Source organism: Spathaspora passalidarum, assembly GCF_000223485.1.
Source record: "Spathaspora passalidarum NRRL Y-27907 unplaced genomic scaffold SPAPAscaffold_2, whole genome shotgun sequence".
NCBI classification, from domain to species: domain Eukaryota; kingdom Fungi; phylum Ascomycota; class Pichiomycetes; order Serinales; family Debaryomycetaceae; genus Spathaspora; species Spathaspora passalidarum.
The window spans coordinates 1408184-1427801 of NW_006767426.1; the positions used below are offsets into that span (position 1 = coordinate 1408184).

The 19618-nt window shown below is 38.3% G+C and overlaps 11 protein-coding genes across 11 annotated transcripts; 8 read left to right on the forward strand and 3 right to left on the reverse strand. All coding sequences in view use genetic code 12, as the record gives it.

Annotated features, from left to right (window-relative positions):
- Window positions 1-48: 48 nt before the first annotated feature.
- Window positions 49-2224, forward strand: DEM1 (Dem1p; the record flags this gene model as incomplete). The annotated part of the gene is made up of 1 exon (XM_007373833.1): window positions 49-2224. One exon carries the CDS (start codon window positions 267-269, stop codon window positions 2118-2120), a length of 1854 nt encoding a protein of 617 aa, XP_007373895.1.
- Window positions 2225-3515: 1291 nt separating this feature from the next.
- CIT1 (citrate (Si)-synthase) lies at window positions 3516-5389 on the forward strand (the record flags this gene model as incomplete). The annotated part of the gene is made up of 3 exons (XM_007373834.1): window positions 3516-3646; window positions 3717-3797; window positions 3922-5389. 3 exons carry the CDS (start codon window positions 3560-3562, stop codon window positions 5149-5151), a joined length of 1398 nt encoding a protein of 465 aa, XP_007373896.1.
- Window positions 5390-5737: 348 nt separating this feature from the next.
- SPAPADRAFT_54466 (isoleucine--tRNA ligase) lies at window positions 5738-8644 on the forward strand (the record flags this gene model as incomplete). The annotated part of the gene is made up of 1 exon (XM_007373835.1): window positions 5738-8644. One exon carries the CDS (start codon window positions 5738-5740, stop codon window positions 8642-8644), a length of 2907 nt encoding a protein of 968 aa, XP_007373897.1.
- A 178-nt stretch (window positions 8645-8822) lies between these two features.
- SPAPADRAFT_54467 (uncharacterized protein) lies at window positions 8823-9734 on the forward strand (the record flags this gene model as incomplete). The annotated part of the gene is made up of 1 exon (XM_007373836.1): window positions 8823-9734. The coding sequence occupies one exon, from the start codon at window positions 8823-8825 to the stop codon at window positions 9732-9734; it is 912 nt and encodes a 303-aa protein (XP_007373898.1).
- Window positions 9735-9836: 102 nt separating this feature from the next.
- NOT4 (CCR4-NOT core ubiquitin-protein ligase subunit) lies at window positions 9837-11678 on the reverse strand (the record flags this gene model as incomplete). Its single annotated transcript, XM_007373837.1, has 1 exon — window positions 9837-11678. One exon carries the CDS (start codon window positions 11676-11678, stop codon window positions 9837-9839), a length of 1842 nt encoding a protein of 613 aa, XP_007373899.1.
- A 277-nt stretch (window positions 11679-11955) lies between these two features.
- On the forward strand, window positions 11956-12453 carry SPAPADRAFT_59733 (uncharacterized protein; the record flags this gene model as incomplete). The annotated part of the gene is made up of 1 exon (XM_007373838.1): window positions 11956-12453. One exon carries the CDS (start codon window positions 11997-11999, stop codon window positions 12378-12380), a length of 384 nt encoding a protein of 127 aa, XP_007373900.1.
- Window positions 12454-12500: 47 nt separating this feature from the next.
- Window positions 12501-13622, forward strand: SPAPADRAFT_59734 (uncharacterized protein; the record flags this gene model as incomplete). Its single annotated transcript, XM_007373839.1, has 1 exon — window positions 12501-13622. A coding segment is annotated over one exon (505 nt), but the record flags the coding sequence as incomplete, so codon positions are not given.
- Window positions 13623-14145: 523 nt separating this feature from the next.
- SPAPADRAFT_149025 (uncharacterized protein) lies at window positions 14146-18265 on the reverse strand (the record flags this gene model as incomplete). Its single annotated transcript, XM_007373840.1, has 2 exons — window positions 14146-17516; window positions 17595-18265. 2 exons carry the CDS (start codon window positions 18242-18244, stop codon window positions 17207-17209), a joined length of 960 nt encoding a protein of 319 aa, XP_007373902.1.
- HXT4 (fructose symporter) lies at window positions 14159-17634 on the forward strand (the record flags this gene model as incomplete). Its single annotated transcript, XM_007373841.1, has 1 exon — window positions 14159-17634. One exon carries the CDS (start codon window positions 14449-14451, stop codon window positions 16084-16086), a length of 1638 nt encoding a protein of 545 aa, XP_007373903.1.
- YVH1 (tyrosine protein phosphatase) lies at window positions 16224-17210 on the forward strand (the record flags this gene model as incomplete). Its single annotated transcript, XM_007373842.1, has 1 exon — window positions 16224-17210. The coding sequence occupies one exon, from the start codon at window positions 16224-16226 to the stop codon at window positions 17208-17210; it is 987 nt and encodes a 328-aa protein (XP_007373904.1).
- A 107-nt stretch (window positions 18266-18372) lies between the features above and the next one.
- On the reverse strand, window positions 18373-19608 carry NCS2 (Ncs2p; the record flags this gene model as incomplete). Its single annotated transcript, XM_007373843.1, has 2 exons — window positions 18373-18676; window positions 18767-19608. The coding sequence occupies 2 exons, from the start codon at window positions 19606-19608 to the stop codon at window positions 18373-18375; spliced, it is 1146 nt and encodes a 381-aa protein (XP_007373905.1).
- Between the last annotated feature and the right edge of the window lie 10 nt (window positions 19609-19618).

A 19618-nucleotide genomic window follows, 5' to 3' on the forward strand; every position in this document is an offset into this window, starting at 1 on the left:
TACGTTTGTTAATAGATATTTTTAAGTTTTTACCGAGTGGTTGATTGTAAAATTAGTAGTCAATAAATGGTGAATGGAGCGGTTTGTCGAGAGAGTACCAGCTCTTTACTACGAACACTATTCACTAGATTACTTATCCGAGCTAGCTAATTCGTGTTATTACAAAGGAATAAACCAAACTACCAAACTAAAAAACCCCCATTTTTCGCAATGACAAAATAGTCAAAAAAACACCAGTCCGCCCATACACAACAAGCCAATTACTAATGATGAAACAACTTTCAAAACAATTTCAACGGAAATTACACATATCCCCAGTAGTATCACTACCTGAAACAACTAAAATACATATCCCCACACAAGAAGAGGAAGATGCCGAGATCCATTCCATACTTGTAAAGCTTGTAAAACCAAAAGACGATACTCCCCCTTTGACAGACCCCAGTTTAATAGCACTATATAACAATTGGCGATTGCCTGTCACGTCACAATTGCCATTACAATCACCAAACAAGGAACTCACTCCGTTTGAATTCTATTCTAAACATAACAGCAGCAAGTCATATGTGAACAATCCCCGTTTAGGAGTCACGCGTATGCTAAACAGCAGCTGGTGTGAATTGAGACAATACTATCAAATCTATGCCGGATCACCAACGGTTGAACCGACAGAGGCGATGCAAATGGGATCGGAGGTTCATTTAAATTTGGAACGAGAGATTCATCCTGAAGTTGATGTCACCACAGTGGAAATGTTACTCAAGGAGAATTTTAAAAAGATTAGGGACAGAGGAATCCTTACTAATGAACAGCTGAAAATGTTGAACCACTTGATTTTTACGTCTGAAGGCAGAAAGCAAGTCACGGACTGGGCCGATGCAATCATTGGCAGGTTGTTTACTTTGCTCACTACAGGAGAGGCCAGGGAGATTATGGTGCACGGATATATAAACTTTGACCAACGGGTATTTGTTCACGATATTGAAGAGTTGCCTAGAGGGCAAGAGAACAAGAAGGTTTTAATCAGTGGGATAGTTGATCATTTCATATTGGAGAACAAAGATTTGGGCAAATATACCTATTTTAAAGAACACGAGTCATTGTTTGATGATTTTGACGAGTATCTTCTGTTTGAAATGCCCGAATTCAAAAACGAAGAACACAAAGTTGACTTGAACAAGTTCTTTGAGTCTGCCCGGGAAATCGTGCACAAGCACAAGGATAAATACAACTTGATTTTGACCGATGTCAAAACCAGGAAATCAGATTTTGCACCCAAACAACAATCAGTGCTTGCCTCAGCAAAACTTCAAACTTTCTACTATAGACACATGTTTGAATTGTTATCCGGAAATCCTGAATTCGGTTATTACAGTCTTTTAGCAAATGCCCAAAAGAAAGGATTCAACATTGATGAACCATTGAGCATAATCGCAGTATTCACTATCCTCCGATCAAACTATAAATTATTCTTTACTGATTTCATGAAACTAGCCAACGGTGAGCCCATCGGATTTGCTCCATATGACAGCGACGTTAACTCGGAACCATATGAATTCGGTAAAGTGTTTCAAATGAGTGATGAATTCTCGTGGGATACCCCCAAGCACGACAAGTTTCTCCAACGGATGGGTGAACTTGACACTGATGTAGATTATCAAGAAATTCTCGTGCCGTTGCTACGTACCTGGAAAACGGCACCTACCTTGCGATACCTCGCAGCCCGAGCCAGCCAATTCTACAACTTATTCCATGGAATTGCCATCCCCAAGACCAAGATCGAGTATACTAGCACGCAAACCGGGAAAGTGTTTGAAACGAGAACATACTCGTACAATTATGACGAGTTAGAAAGTAGTATTGAGGAGGGATGTTCATTTTGGGATGGGAGCAGGGATCCCGAGCCCACGATTGATTTGTCACGATGCACTTATTGTCAATTTAAAAGTAAATGTGTGGTTCCTAATGGTGGAGGTGGAGATAAAACCAGATCAAGAACTGATATCGTACGGCAATTTTTACATGATTATGAGGAACCGCCCGAAGATCTTGATTTGGAAACGGCGATACTTGCGGAAAGCACAAGGAAGGTGCCTGAAACTGATATAGGAAGTTCATGAACGGGTCTATTGGGTATGTGGTCTGAAGTTATCTGGATCTAGGGTAGTGGTTTTTCATCTTCAGCCAATTGAGTTTATGCTGAAACATGTAGATGTTTTCGCGTAGACGATTATAGTAAGAAGAATGAAGATGCAAATTCAATTGGTATTTAAATCAGACAATTTCTTGAACCTGTATATTTTTACACATTATGCAATAATACGACCAAATCCTTCGATTACATATCCCCGGAGTTGAATAATAAAGAGAAATTTTGAACAGCCCACAACAGTGTGGGGCAACCCCACACCCATCGAGAAACTCCAGCCAAGAAGTTTAATTTTTTTGTGATTTACTTTTTTTTTTCTTTTTCTTTCTTTTTTTTAGACGGGATATAATGGTAACTCCGCATAAGCATGGTGCTGTTTCTACTATATATGCTCAGTTGCTTGTTGTATTCGGTTAATAATAATGTGTTGTTGTAAGGTACCTTGTCGGGTCTTGAAGCCGAGGCTAACTTTTTTTTTTTACAGGTTAGAACTATTACCGGGGATCAACACATTTTTTTTTTTTCTTGACAATAATAAATTTTTTATTTTTCTGAAAACGTACTCCGAAATCTGGGGAAACCTCGAATCTTATTTGTCAATTTTTTTTCTGCCCACTCCCAAAAATTTTTCAAGCCACAAAAAACGAACTGTAAACTACAACATCTAGACAATGAATTTCTTGTCACAAAGGGGTTTGTTTTCCCTTCCGTGATTTTACGGAATGCAGTGCCTGTCGGATTAAAAAAACGTTCATGTGGGTTTGAAATATCTCTTGGTGTCTGTGTTTGTGTCTAGGGTAGGTCCACACAGATACGCACATCGAGACAGATATCGGATATCGTCAAGACAGCAGTGGGCTTATTACTGCGATAACGATTGCGTATAGAAAAATCTTTCGGTTGTAGACCAGGAGATTAAATTCCGAATGATCTAAACCCGCGGTGAAACGCTCACGGAGTTTTTTTTTAAATCTGTCGTCGACATGCATCATTTGATATGAGGTAATTTTTTTATTTTTTTATTGGGTGGATAATTGAGGTTTTTCTTTTTTTTTTTAGTGGTGGTGTCCCTTGGGGGACAAGTGTACGGGAAAAAAAGTCCGCAGGATTTGTCGCAATCCCATTGGACCAGCGGGGCTAACTTGCAAATTTACTTCCGATTATTGTCATGATGAAATGTCATTTTTTGCAAGTTACGCAAAAGGTGCCCACATAAAAATAATTTTAATTTTTTTTTATATCAACCAGAAACATAAAAAAAAAATTACTTTGCTTGTGAGAGACAAGAAAGGGAATCGGACTGAGGTATAAATTCAAAGTCAAATTTCCAATGGAAGAAAAATTTGCTGTTTTTTTTGAAACTTCTGTTTCTTCTTTCTTTTAGTTCTTTAAGTTCTTAACTAATACAACATGTCTACCTTCAGATCATTACAACGTTCTTCCAAATTGACCAGATCCGCTCTCACTCAAGTGAGAACTTTAGCCACCGCTGAACCAGTATGTGTTTTTTTTTTGGCCATCGCTATTAAATTATAAGGAAAAATTTGTATACTAACTAATTGTCTAGACTTTAAAGCAAAGATTGGCTGAAATCTTACCAGAAAAGGCTGAAGAAGTCAAGCAATTAAAGAAGGAACATGGTAAAACCGTATGTATCGCTTTTTTTGCTCATCGTACCCAATCACATGCAATTTCCCCCATTGTAGAAAAAACTGGAGAAATTTGAAAATTTGTGGTAATTCTTTACAATGCTTTTACTAACACTTAAATAGGTCATTGGTGAAGTTTTATTAGAACAAGCTTATGGTGGTATGAGAGGTATCAAGGGTTTAGTTTGGGAAGGTTCCGTTTTAGACCCAATCGAAGGTATCCGTTTCAGAGGTAGAACCATTCCAGACATCCAAAAGGAATTGCCAAAGGCTCCAGGTGGTGAAGAACCATTGCCAGAAGCTTTATTCTGGTTGTTATTGACTGGTGAAGTCCCAACCGAAGCCCAAACCAGAGCTTTATCTGAAGAATTAGCTGCTAGATCAGCCTTGCCAAAGCACGTTGAAGAATTGATTGACAGATCTCCATCTCACTTGCACCCAATGGCTCAATTCTCCATTGCTGTTACCGCTTTAGAATCTGAATCTCAATTCGCCAAGGCTTACGCCAAGGGTGTCCACAAGTCCGAATACTGGAAATACACTTACGAAGATTCTATTGAATTATTAGCCAAGTTGCCAAACATTGCTGCTAAGATTTACAGAAATGTCTTCCACGATGGTAAATTGCCAGCTGCTATTGACCCTAAGTTGGATTACGGTGCTAACTTGGCCAACCTCTTGGGTTTCGGTGGTAACTCTGAATTCGTTGAATTGATGAGATTATACTTGACCATCCACTCTGACCACGAAGGTGGTAACGTTTCTGCCCACACCACCCACTTGGTTGGTTCTGCTTTGTCTTCTCCATTCTTGTCCCTTGCCGCTGGTTTGAATGGTTTAGCTGGTCCATTGCACGGTAGAGCTAACCAAGAAGTCTTGGAATGGTTATTCAAGTTGAGAGAAGAATTAAACGGTGACTACTCCAAGGAAGCCATTGAAAAGTACTTGTGGGAAACCTTGAATGCCGGTAGAGTTGTTCCAGGTTACGGTCACGCTGTCTTGAGAAAGACCGATCCAAGATACACTGCTCAAAGAGAATTTGCTTTGAAGAGAATGCCAGACTATGACTTGTTCAAGTTGGTTTCCAACATTTACGAAGTTGCTCCAGGTGTATTGACCAAGCACGGTAAGACCAAGAACCCATGGCCAAATGTCGATTCTCACTCTGGTGTTTTGTTACAATACTACGGTTTGACTGAAGAATCTTTCTACACTGTCTTGTTCGGTGTTTCCAGAGCCTTTGGTGTCTTGCCACAATTAATCTTGGACAGAGGTATTGGTATGCCAATTGAAAGACCAAAGTCATTCTCTACTGAAAAGTATATTGAATTGGTTAAGAACATTAAGGCTTAGACTAATTTGACGACGACGAAATTGATGTTTTGACTTATACGTTTTTGTTTATATAATTTTATTTATTCGATTTGACTATACAATGTATATATATATATATTAGCTTTAAGTGGGTGTGTAGCGTGCGTTCTTTAGTGGTGGGAGATACGGCTTGGGCTGTGTTTGAGTGTGGCAACTAGTCGACTAGTTAACCAGTTAACCAGCCTTAAATGCTCTTCTATAGAGTGCCATGAGATGGAGGAAGTTGTTGGCTCTGGTTTAGTTTTTGTTCAAAAATTTGCAATATCTATGCAAAATAAACACATTGGAAGATCCTAACGAGTAAATCCTGTAAATCTTTGAATTGAAATTGAATCAAAAGTATCTGCAACATATTAAGACAACAACAGGAGGATATAATCAGAATCATGAGCTGTAAATAGCGTATGTCAACTACTTGCACTAATCACTGGGTGTAGTTCGATTTTGCATCAAATCAAATTGTTGCCTTTTGCACGACCTCTCCACTAAAGTTTTCCCAGAAATTTTTCACTGGTTGTAAATTTACAACCAAATCACTTACAACAAGATACCAAGTAGTTTCAGCATGTTGCGGTGTAGAAAACAACCATTTTCTACCACTGTACTTAGACTAAACAAGATAAGTTACTCCCATACATTACTTCTTCCGCAAACCAAATTCTCACCCAAACTTCCCCAGGGTGACCTTCGTGAATCACTAATCAATAAAACCTCCCAGGATCTATACGCATGGCAACTGGAACACAATTCAGATAAGAAACCGTTTGTGTTGCACGATGGACCCCCCTACGCCAATGGAGACCTTCATCTCGGTCACGCGCTTAACAAAATCTGCAAGGATATCATCAACCGGTTCCAATTGATCCACAACAATGCCCTCATTAAATACCGTCCTGGGTGGGATTGTCATGGCTTGCCCATTGAAATGAAAGTAAACCCACACCAGACTATACGCGACCCTCTTGAAATTAGACAGGCATGTCGTGATTTGGCAACCACCATGATTGACAGACAGCGCCAGCAATTTCTCCAATATGCCATTATGACTGACTTCACTACGCCCTACATCACCATGGACCACAGCTATGAAATCAACCAATTGAAGGTGTTTAAAAAGTTAATGGAACGTGGATTGTTGTCGAGACAGTTGAAGCCGGTTTGGTGGGGGTGTGACACCGGGACGGCATTGGCTGAGGCGGAATTGGAATATAACGATAATCACACTTCAGTGGCTATTCATGTCAAGTTTCCTGTCGTTAGCGAGAACTTGTATGAGTACATTAAAAATAACTACCAAAAGACTATCGAAAAGATACAGTTGTTGATTTGGACTTCTACTCCGTGGACCATCCCAGCAAACAGGGCAGTTTGCGTTAATGAACACATGACGTATACCTTAATTACAAACAACAGTGAGTATCTTGTAGTTGCAAAGCCATTGGTCGAACATGTATTATCATTAAACAGCGATTACAAACAAACAAATGTCGAAATTCCAGGATCAGTACTTGTGGGAAACACATACACTAACCCAGGATCCAAAAAAGATCAGCAATACCCAGTATTGCACGGTGATCACGTCGTTGATAATGCCGGTACTGGTCTTGTTCACAATGCACCAGCACACGGTCGTGAAGATTATCTTGTTGCTAAGAAGTATGACTTGTCTATTGACTCTGTAATTGACGAAGCTGGTAAATTAGTCGAGGCAACGCTTGCTCCTGGTTTCCAATCATTGGCTGGATTCAAAGTAACTGAACCAAAAACCAATGTTATTTGCGCCAATATTCTTGCCGAAAACAACATGTTGTTCCACATAAACAAAAAGTTCAAGCATTCTTACCCTTACGATTGGAGATCCAAGACTCCAGTCGTACAACGTGCCACTCCACAATGGTTTGTTAATGTCGACAAGATCAAACCACTTGCTTTGGAAGCTATATCTAAAGTTAAGTTTGTTCCAGAAACTGGTAAACACCGATTAGCACTGTTTATCGAGAACAGAAGTGAATGGTGTATTTCAAGACAAAGGGTTTGGGGTGTGCCATTGCCATTGATCTACAATAAGCACACCAATGAACCTGTATTGGATTTGGCTGTGGTTGACTATCTTATTGGTAGATTAGACGAAAATGGAACTGACCAGTGGTTTGTGGATGAAGTAGATATCTCTAGATGGTTGCCTTCCGAATCAGAATCTGCAGAATTAGGTATCCCATTTATAAATGGGGCAGATTACTACAAGGGTAAAGATACTATGGACGTTTGGTTTGATTCAGGAACCTCATGGAGTACATTGGAAAATCAAGATGAACCAGCCGATATCTACTTGGAAGGATCCGATCAACACAGAGGATGGTTCCAATCATCATTATTAAACAAAGTGATTACATCCAATTCTGCTCCTTTCAAATCAGTAATCACCCACGGGTTTATAACTGATGGGAAGGGACAAAAAATGTCAAAATCGCTTGGTAATGTATTTTCACCTCAAGAAGCTATCGAAGGATGCAAGAAGCCACGTACTCCATACTTGGGACCCGATGGTTTGAGGACTTGGGTTGCATCTTCAAATTACAAACTGGATGTTAATTTCAGTCCCGAAGTGTTGACTCGAGTTTCAGAAATTTCCAAAAAGTATAGAGTTACATTCAAGTACTTGTTAGGAAATCTTTACGATAGGGGTGAGCCAGTGGCGTATGAAGAATTGGCCGACTTGGACAAATTCACCTTGCATTCTTTGTATAAGTTGCAACAAGAATGTGTTGACTTTTACCAAGAACACAACTTTTCCAGAGTCATGAATTCGTTAAATTTGCATGTCAATTCCATGTTGAGTGCTATTTACTTTGACATCTCCAAAGATTGTCTTTACACAGACAAGAAAGACTCGCTTAAACGAAGATCAATCCAAACTGTGCTTGACAAGATCTTGGTTACTTATATTGGATTGTTGGCACCTATTCAACCACTCTTGACCCAAGAAGTGTGGACTTCGTATCGAGAAATAGCAAACGTCGAAGCCGACTCCCCTTTCAAACTTGAATGGAATACGCTGTACCAATTACCTCAACAGTATGAAAATGAACAGTTGGCCCAGGAATTCAGTCAATTTTTCCTGTTGAGAGATGAAACATTCAGATTAATGGAGGTTGTCAAGAAGCAAACCGAGTTAAAGAATAAGTTACAGTATGAAGTTGTGCTTACTGTTAAACCAGGCTCGCCTATCCACACATTCTTACAAAGAAATGTAGCACACCTTGATGATTTCTTCTTGGTTTCAAACGTGATCTTGGAACAGGGCGATGTAAGCGCGGCTGAGAAAGACGATGCAACATCAATATGGAATGATCAAGTTGCTGTACAATTAAGACCTTCTCCAGACCACAAATGTCCAAGATGTTGGAAGTTCACTGCCCCAAAGGAAGACGAGTTATGCCATAAATGTCATGAGGTAGTAGACTCGTTGTAAATAGACTCCTGTATATAATCAATAAACATGTTGGTACCGGAAACGGAAATCCTCATTCGCCGCATGCGTGCTGAACCGAACTATCGAACAAAATAGAAAAACATGCAAATGTTTATGTGCATTGCAATGATTACAACCAATTGAGTCACCAATTTCAGTTCACACAACAAGGTCAATCATGAAACTACAAAATTCATTACCCTACCAAAGAAAAATCCGCAACTATGTTGAGCGCAAGGATTCTCTCACCACGGAATATCTCTCGCTCCGAGAGAAGATCAGAATGGAGGACTCCCCAGAGCACGAACTAGAAAACGCATTCGAAGTGTTGCTCAGACTCGACGAGTTGCTATACGACTACCATGTCAAACGAGCATACTTGGAATACTCCCGCATCGAATTGGTCCCGGAAAACAGACTAATTCTTGAACATATCGACAGAACCATACATAAACTAGAGCGAATAGTGCCAATACCATTGTTGGTCCGATCTGCCCCCAAGCTCGCCATATTCCGCCGGCAATTATTCGAAAGTGCCCGTGAAGCCGCCAAAATCTTGGCCCAGACAGAGAGCTCTAACCCCGATGCAAAAAAGTACATCTCTCCGGAATCATTAGAAATTCATGATCATCGTGCCATGAGAATTCGCAACTTGATGAGATTTGAAGATGGAGGTTGGTCCAAGGATCACGTTGAGATCATATACGATGCTGCTAGATTGAAAAAGTACAAGAGTGACCGGTGCGAATATATCAAGACCCAATTTGAAAGGAAATTTAAAGTCAACATCAGCATAAGAACCGCCATGTATTTGCTCACTCATTACGGGTTCAATGATACAAACTACAGAATCAAGGATTTCCGTAAGGCATTTGACCAAGCTTATGCTTTACACAGGGATAAACTTTCACAAGAACGTACTCGATATATAATTGACACAGTGAAGGAACTAATTGGCATTGAAATGACGAAAAACGACGCTCAATACGGTGCCAAATTAAGAGATATCTTCACCAAGGTTTACGGAGTACCAATTGAACCACCTGAAAACTGCATGGAGTTTATTACTCGGAAATTTGAACCATTGTAAAATTATATATTGTAAGATTATTTGTATAGATACATAATACAGACGGCATTTCATGCAGAATAAACAAAACCTATAAACCTAAAAAGAAAAAAATCAAAACACTTATCTCTTACCACTCATTAATTGAGTCAACAATTGCGAACTAGAAGATTGGATACTAGTGGCAGCAACATCATTATATTGTGGTTGTTGAACTTGATTTGGTTTGGCACCATTACCAGCAAATAATCCTGGTGGAGGTGGGGTTGAGGTATTACCACGTTCATTAACTCGTAACATATTCAATTGCTGTTGCTTTTGTTGTTGCTGAAGTTGCTGTTGTTGCAATTGTAAAAGCAACATTTGTTGTTGAACTTGTTTTTGTTGTTCAACCAAGTTGTTGTCACCTTGACCCTTTTGTTGTAATTGTTGTAATTGCAAATTTGGAGTTTGTGCTTGGGCAGCTTGTTGTTGTTGTTGTTGTTGTTGAACTTGTTGTTGCTGTTGTTGTCTTTGCAATAAAGATTGTTGTTGAGCAATTGGATGGTTTTGGTATGCTAAATGATAATTCTTAATAGGTCTTAAAAGAAAACGTTCAATAACTTGTCTAGCAATTAACTTCTCGTCTTCAAATTTACTATCATTATCATATTCAACATTCCGATTAAATGAAAACAATGGTAAAATCTTGCCAGTGGACTTGTTGGAAACTTGTTTGAATTGAATTTGTAAATTTTCAGTTCTATCTTTCAAACTTCTCAATTGTTCAGCTGCTTGCTCAACAAATTGAATTGCAGAATCATCTTCAAGATCATCAGCAGGTGATAAGTTGTCTCTAGGAGATTTGGCAACTTTACCCCTGGCTTTAACATCTTTTCTTTGTTGAGGCTGTTGTTGTTGCTGCTGCTGTTGTTGTTTAAAGATTTCACCCAATGTTGGGAATGCTGCTGGGTTGGCCACTGGGATGCTATTATTCAAAGATGGAGAATTACCAGCAGATGCAGTTGCTTCCTTAGCCCACAGAGCAGTTGCAGGTAAAACACTCTTTGGATGATCGTGATCCTCGTCTGAAGGAGAACTATGATGGTCTTCATCATGGCCATTAAAGTGACTACTACTGGTAGCAGCAGTTTGGCCAGTTGCATGCCCACCGATATTAGCCTGTCTTGAACTTCCCATTAATCCCATCATGCCAATCTTAATACCTTGTTGAGTGGACAAATCCTTTCTTGTGTATGAATCAGCTTCTTCTCCAGGTTCATGCAAGAACATACAATTTGGATTTGGACATGGATGACCTCTCAAGTAAGATGAACAATATTTGGTAGTACCATGGGCAGCTCTCAATACTCTTCCATCACATAAAGATCCATCTAATTCGTTAATACAAGTCAATGCGTCTTCCTTTCTGGCGAAGGTGACATAAACAACGATGCCTGGATTTGGATGATGGTGATGGTGAGCATTAGCTGGATTAGGAGTCTTTTTATTTATAACGATCTTGGAGATCTTACCATATTGACCGAAATACTTTTCTGATCTCAACACGGAATGCAAATCTTCTGGATTACAAGGAGGATTCAATCCAGTCACATAAACCAAATTTTTCTGAACTACTCTCAATCCAGCCAAATGTTTCTTATTGGCCATTTCGGTTTCCTTCTTTTCCTTTTCTCTTTGCTTCTTTTCTCGCTCACGTTTCTCCTTCTTTAGTTGTTGCAATCTATACTCTTCTGCACTTATGGTTTTGTATTCCACGCTGGCATCATCGTATAATCGTCTGCACCCAGGACATCTGCCGTTAAGTTCAGGGTTCTGTTTGATGTTATTATAACAAAACTGACAGATTTGATATCCACAGGGACAAGGTTTGAAGTTCTTGTCGGAAATATCCATTTCCTCAACACACAATGGACAATATTCTTCTTCATTGTCAGAAATAAAGGAGTCATCAGTTGGAATCATTTTGTTTTTTTGGCGTCTAATATATCTATAGTCGTTGTAGTTATCGATGGTATATGTACAAATGTATGATTTTACGCGATTTGTAACGGTGCTTAGTTATACTTGAGTTGTAGCTGTCAAGTTGTAGCAAATGCTTACTTAAACTTTTGGAGAAACAAAAAGAAATCAACGGAAAAATATTTTGACCAAAAAAAAAAAGGTCGTGTTAACAACAAAATAAATTAATCTGATTCACGTGATTGAAGTTTTCTCGAAGCAGTTTACATAAAGATAAATCACTGAAAGGACTAGCTCTTTACACCTGCATCACCACCAGACATGTCGTTTTTCAGTGAATTGTGGGAGTCTGTGTTCACTCCAGGTACTTCTCCTGCGTTAATCAAAGCTACACATGCTTCATTCATCTTGTTACTTATGTCATTGGGATGGCTCATATTTTTAACTAAATCAATCCACTTTATTAATTTATTCGTTATTGCAGTGCTATTATATGCCACTGTTATCTGGTTTATTAAGGAATTGCAAGCTTCAAAGTTAAAGACCAATGAAGAATTGTCCACAGAGGAACCAAAGGAAGAATCAAAAACGGAAAAGGTACAAGAAAAGGGTAGTGCCAGTTCCAGTGCCACCACTGCTGCTGCTTCTGCTGCTGCAACTTCAATTCCTGCTACTCAAAGTACTCCAAGGAGAAGAAAGGCTTAATCGGTTGTTAGCAACGTTTAACTGTGTATATAATTAATTTATGATGTCGGTTTATAGCAAATGAATTTGTTTTTAAATGTAACGAAAAATAAAAATTACCGTCTAAGAATCAACTCTATCAAAGTAATATGAGTTTTAGAGACGCATTCCAACCGTATATAGATAATCCCGGGAAGTATAAGGACCTTGTTATTTTCCATGATGAAAATGTAATCATCATTAAGGATATGTATCCTAAGGCAATCAGACATTTACTAGTGATTCCTCGTAATACACTCGTCTCCAAGAAGCATCCATTGGATGCATTCAATACCAATTACCCTGAATTTACAGGAGAAGAGTTGTATGAGTCTATCAGCAGATATGTGGAAAAGGCAAAAGATATAATAATCAAGGACTTGCAAGAGAAGTTTCAAGTGAATGCGCAATCTTTAACTGAATTCAGAAACACATTTATAAATGCTGGCGTCCATTCAATACCGTCTTTGAATAATTTACATGTTCATGTAATAACCCAAGATTTTCATTCTCCGAAATTGAAAAATAAAAAGCATTATAATTCATTCACCACCAAATTCTTTGTTCCCTTTGACGAATTGAATCCGATATATAATGAAAAATATTATAAATTAAGCAAAATTCCGAATCTAGACTTAAATTATGACTCTGATTCTGAATATTATAGTGAAACTGACGACGAGAAGCCAAGTTTCATCAGACATGTACGCATACGATCTTCTTTACAAGATATGATAAAGAATACCCCGTTCAAGTGCCCTTCTTGTGAACTTACGTTTGCGAATCTGATGGTGAAATTAAAAGAACATTTAGAAAAGGAATTCGAGAAAACATATCAACATTTTGGGGATCCCAAGTTGCTCTCTCCAAATAATTTGTAAACAGGGGATGTATTATGTAAACAACCAGAAAAGCTGCAAAAATAAAATAGAATAAAAATAAAAATAAAAATAAAAATATTGGGGGGACAGATAAGACTTCAAATGTGTAGATGCAACAATGCGAGGCTGTAGTTTATTATCACCGGCAATAAGGATAGACTGCACACGTCCTAGCACCCGTGTATCGAGCTTCCATCATGCACGAATACTAAACTCCTCAAGAAAAATATTCCTCGAAACTAACTTCAGCCGTGCAACTTCATAAATTCTTGTCGGAGTTTAGATCTATTTCGTATCTATCATAGCTGAAGGTCATGCCACAAACATAGATTACACCCTAGGTAAACCCCTGAACTATAACTCTCAAGGTTAGAATGTGTTAAAATGGTCCAGAAAAGCCTCCCCTCCTTAGATTCTGGGGTAAAGTTCGGAAGAATCGCGCGGAACAATCCTTCTTTGTTTCTGGTACCTTTCCATACCCCATAGCTACCCCAAAAAATTATTGCGAAAATTTGGGGGATATAAAATAGAATATTTATTGCGAATGGAGGGGACTATTTGGATTACGTCACTAGGTGAAACTTGGCATTAGTTCACTACATTCTAAACCGCATTGTCTATCCATTTCTTCCCAAGCTAAAGTTGACGAGGCATATGCCTCACCTAAAGGTACTCTTCCCTCCCCATCCTGATCAAGTTGAAGCAGTCCTAAAGTGGAAAGTGGCAAATGGTATGTGTAATACTTTGCATTGTTCTAAAGTCCATTTGAGGATTGTTTGACCATTCCAACAATCCACCTAAATTCTGAAATTTTGGGTGGAGGGATTTAAACAATGATTGCTAAAAAATTCTATTGTTAATTTGCCGCATTATTTCTTAAAAATTTGCATCAACTATAATGCACTTTTACAATCGTCTTATAATTGCATAATGATTAATGAATTAGGTAAGCCTGGATTAATGGATTAGGAAAATCCGCCGCCTGCATGACAAATAGGTTATGTACATTCCCCCACAAAAGTATTGTGGTTTTGCGTAAGGACAATCACACTGATCACAATAGTATATGCACTTACTTTTGCTTCGACCTTGTCCTGTAAAAACGCGTATAAATAGCAGGCAGATTCCCCCTCCCCATCTGAGGTTCTTGTTTGATTCTTCAAGGCAACATGTCAGGTACAATTAGCCCAACTAGTGAATTCGATAAACCTACTGTCGAGAAAACTGAAAACTATTCCGCTTCAGTCGAATCAGTCGAACTTGGTGAAGATATTGATGTTGATAAAGAATTCGGTGACTATGTTCAATTAGGTCATGAGTTAAAAAGTGGTGGTACTTTCTGGACTAATCTTAAGAATGTAGAGTTCCCCGTCACATTTAAGAACAGAAATAATATGGTTCGATTCCTAGGTATCTTTACTTCATTTGCTGGTATCTTATCTGGGGTGGATCAATCCATTATTTCAGGTGCTTCCATTGGTATGAATAAGGCTTTGCAATTGTCAGACCATGAAAATTCTTTGATATCAAGTTTAATGCCCCTTGGTGCTGTTGCTGGATCTATACTTATGACCCCATTAAGTGAACATTTCGGAAGAAAAAGAGCTATCCTTATTTCTTGTATTTTGTATACCATCGGTGCTATTATTTGTGCCGCTGCTCCTGATCATGAAACTATGTATGCAGGTAGATTTATCTTGGGTTTGGGTGTTGGTATCGAAGGTGGGTCCGTTGGGGTTTATATTGCTGAGTGTGTTCCTCCCACGCAAAGAGGTAATTTGGTTTCTCTTTATCAATTTTTTATTGCTTTTGGAGAAGTCCTTGGGTTCGCTATTGCTGCCATCTTCTTTACTGTTCATGGTGGTTGGAGATTCATGGTTGGTTCATCATTATTATTTTCAACAATCTTGTTGATTGGTCTTTTATTCCTTCCCGAATCACCACGTTACTTGGTATACAACAACAAATACGCCGAAGCCATCAATGTTTATGACAGATTACGTGACATTTCCGAAAGAACAAGTAAAGTCGAATTTTTGGAAATGATTAAAAACGCACAAGCTGAACGTAAACTACGTGCTAGTCAAAGTCGTGTTCAAGTCTGGCTTGATTTATTCACCATTCCAAGAAATCGTCGTGCTTTGTTCTATGCAGTTATCATGGTGTCCTTGGGTCAATTAACTGGTATCAATGCCGTCATGTATTATTTATCTACGATGATGGCCAATATTGGATTCTCCGAAGAAAACGCCGTGTTTATGTCTTTAGTTGGTGGTGGAGCATTATGGCTCGGTACCATTCCTGCAATTTTGTACATGGACAGATTTGGTCGTAGAGTATGGGGTATGAATCTTGTGGGGTTCACCATTGGGTTAGTTCTCGTTGGTGTGGGTTATTTAATCCCATTAGAAACCCAAAGAGCAGCAGCCTTAGGTGTTTACTTGACTGGTTTAATTCTTTATATGGGATTCTTTGGTGCTTACGCATGTTTGACCTGGGTGTTACCAGCCGAATCTTTCTCTATTGGTACCAGATCTATTGGTATGACTATCTGTTCTTCATTCTTGTACTTGTGGGCATTTACTGTGACTTATAATTTCAACAGAATGAAATCGGCTATGACTTATACCGGGTTGACCATTGGGTTTTATGGAGGTATTGCATTTCTCGGTTTCTTCTATCAAATATTCTTTATGCCGGAAACCAAGGGTAAGACTTTGGAAGAAATTGATGATATTTTTGAAAAGCCTTCAATGGAAATTGCCAAGGAGAATTTGAGAAACATGAAGAGATTTTTAACTAAATAGTTTATAATTGTATGTATAATTTAATCTTTATAATATCTGAAAAAAATTCCTGTATACAAAATTCCAGCCGCACATAAAAATCTTTTGCGAAGAGATATCGAAACCAAGTTTTGATCAACTGTGTACATCACAACAACATGCTGGTATATAGAATATTAGGAGGGATATACCTCTCATCAATAGAACCATTGAATAGTGGAGTCAACTTAAAACGAGATTATGGAATTCACCACATATTATCCGTCATTCCAGGACCGATTCCTGCTGCATACACCAGTGAATATCATTGGAAACAAATTGAAATAACCGATGAAGAAACCACGAATTTGTTCCCATATTTGGAGCCATGTTATAAATTTATAGATGAAGCATTGTTTCTGGAATCAACTGATCCTAAGAAACATTCAGATAATATCTTGATTCATTGTTCTCAAGGAGTTTCTAGATCTGTTGCCATAGTCATGTCATATTTAATGAAAAAATACAAGCTTAATGTGCAACAATCATTACATGCTGTCAAGAGGAAATGTCCCGATGTTGGACCAAATGAAGGATTCGTGTCTCAATTGAAATTATACAAGGATATGGGATGCGTAGTTGATGAAGATAACGATGAATATAGACAGTTCTTGGTAGATTTGAATTTGAAGCTCGACCCTTCAGGACAATCATTACGTGAATTAATGAGTAAACGCAGTGAATCTACCGCTCCACAAGAAACGGAAGTGGTTTATGAACTCAGATGCAAAAGATGTCGTCAAGTTCTTGCCAATAACACCCATATAGAACAACATGAAATACCCGTAGCTGAATCTCGTCAGTCCCAATTTGTCAAAACCGCACCAAACTCAAGAAGAGTGATTTCAATTGAAGAAGCCAGTGATAAATGTTCCCATTATTTCATGAAGGATCCATTGAAATGGATGAAGGAAGAACTTGACAAATCAGAAATTGAAGGGAAATTCCAATGTCCTAAATGTACTTCTAAAGTTGGTGGATATAGCTGGCGAGGCTCTAGATGTTCTTGCGGGAAATGGATGATTCCAGCCATACATTTACAACAAGCAAAAACTGATTGTATTAGTAAGAATTTGCATGCACCAATACATCAATCAAATGCTTAGTTTTCATCAACTACCATATCCAATTCGGAATAATCTGGATCGTTTTCATTATGGCCTTCTTCATGAATTCTCTGCATGTAGTAGCTATTATTTATACCAGGTGCACTAGCAGTTGTAGGATTAGTAGGTATAGTGCGCCCACTAGCATTATTAGAATTAAATAACGAACTTGAGCCACCGCTGTTTACCACATAGGTAGAATTTATTTCTGAATTTAAACTGTGATCATCCTGATATTCAACTTCAGATGCCATAAACCCTTCATCAACCAAGTTAGTTCTAAATCCCGTATCTGCTTCAGAATCACTTTGAGTTTGTATTCTATGGCGATGTAAATCGTCTTCTGGCTCATTGGTATCTGACAAATTATCAACTTCGGCAAACACATCGTCATCTTCATCTTCTGCACCAGAATAAAGGTCATCAGCATTTAAAATCTGGGCATCCAAATCAACTTCACGCAGTTCATCACCAAGCTGAAAGGTCAATCCACTTGCATTTAAATTAGAGCCCAATAACAAGGTATTATTACTGTTATCTTGTTGGTCTTGTTGATCACCGGAATTTTCAGCGCCAGTATTATTGACACCTGCCCCATACAGTTGTTCATCAGTTACAGTGAATTGACCAGAGTTTTCAAATTCGATTTCTTCCATGGTTTTGTTTATCCCAATAGGTCGTATCGTATTGTATCCATAGTTCCTAATAACATCCAATTGTTCGATATTAGCCTGTGTGGAAGGAGTTATGGAAAACATTTTGGAATTGTGTTGTGTGCCTCTCCTCATAGTATACTCTAATTGGAACAGGCAAGCTCCAGGATAGTTTGCAGAATAAGCTGATAATGGTGGTGCAAACAAGTTGTTTATATGTTTGCGTTGATCTGATGTCGTAACACCGTTGTTGGTAGATCTTGTTTGTGGTTCAGCATTTGATTTTGATTCATTGGATTCGTTTGGTATAAGTGTTGGATGACTAGAAACACCATTCCATAGACTATACAAGTCTATATGGAACAGACTGGGTGCATACATAGAAATTGTTGTAAGTTGGTAGAGAATAAGAATTGTGGTGTTTGTTGCCAAAAAAAAAGGTTAGTTTTTACAACCATCCAAAGTAAAGTACGAGTACAAATGGATTGTCTATACACAATAATGTTACACTAGCTACCTTCTTCATCGTCAGTCAAAATGAATTCATCCAACACCTTCTTCTTTTCTTCTTCATCGTTTGTATATACAAATTGCAAGGGAGTATCATGTTGAGGTTTGTCGTCTATAACTGGCCAAATAAAATTATCCTTCTTAACTCCACTCAAGGTAACAATACATGCATAGCAAATACTAACTGGTTCTTTAGCAACACCTTCAGAAACACCCCCAGTTTCCAAACTGGCTTTAAACAATTCCAAATACTTCATTTCTTCATCAGTGGTAACTGGTGCTGCATCATTCACAGTAATATTTCTTAACCATTCATGCGGATTGTGATAGATTTCTTCACCACAGATCTTACAATGGTCCAATATTTCTGTGCCTTTTGGTGGAGGGCCTAACTTTTCCCCGGTTTTAACCACGGTAGAGGCGGTTGACGCATACCCGGTTGCATCCAAGTTCTTGAAGTAATTGGTAGTCAAATCCCTGATGGTTAAGTTCTTTGTAATTTTGGACTTTTGTATGGTTGAAATGAGGATATAAGGCGTCAACTCTGCTAATTGAGCATATGCCAAAAGTTCCACATACAAAACGTCCCTTAACGGGAATAAAATCTTGAACTCCTTATTATTGTAAGTTGTGGTATGGTCAGCTATAGCCTTGTGAATTATAGAACCTCTTCCCTTGATAGTTAATGCAATGATTTCATTAGCTATTCTGGTCATACTATGTCCATACACTATAGTTTCACATCCTTCAACTTCGGCAGTTTTTAGGATTAAACTTTCATAGACAATGGAAAGCAAATCTTCCGCGGAGGATTTATCTTGACAAGATTCCAATAATTCATTTAATGTATATTCTTTGGTACGATGCAATTCCTGTACAAACCCTGTGAAATCTTTGTTCAAGGATATATACTTCAATGTATCTTGGTCAATGTATGAATCCAAGGATAAAACTTTGAAAGACAACTTCACTTGCGTATATCTTTCCAATAATTTAGGAATCACGTCTTGACATTGTGAATTAAGAGACTTTAATTTGTATTCATCCAAGTTCACAACAACCAATTCAAACCCTTGTCTTCCTTTATGTGCTTCGAACTGCTCTTGCAATAAAGAGGACATAATATCAAGTAATACTAAAGATGACTCTCCCCCGGACAATGCTAATAAAACTTTCTGTTTCCCCAACTTTTCTGCTACTTCACCATATTTGACTTTGTATTTGTCATCTTGCATTTGTTTTCTT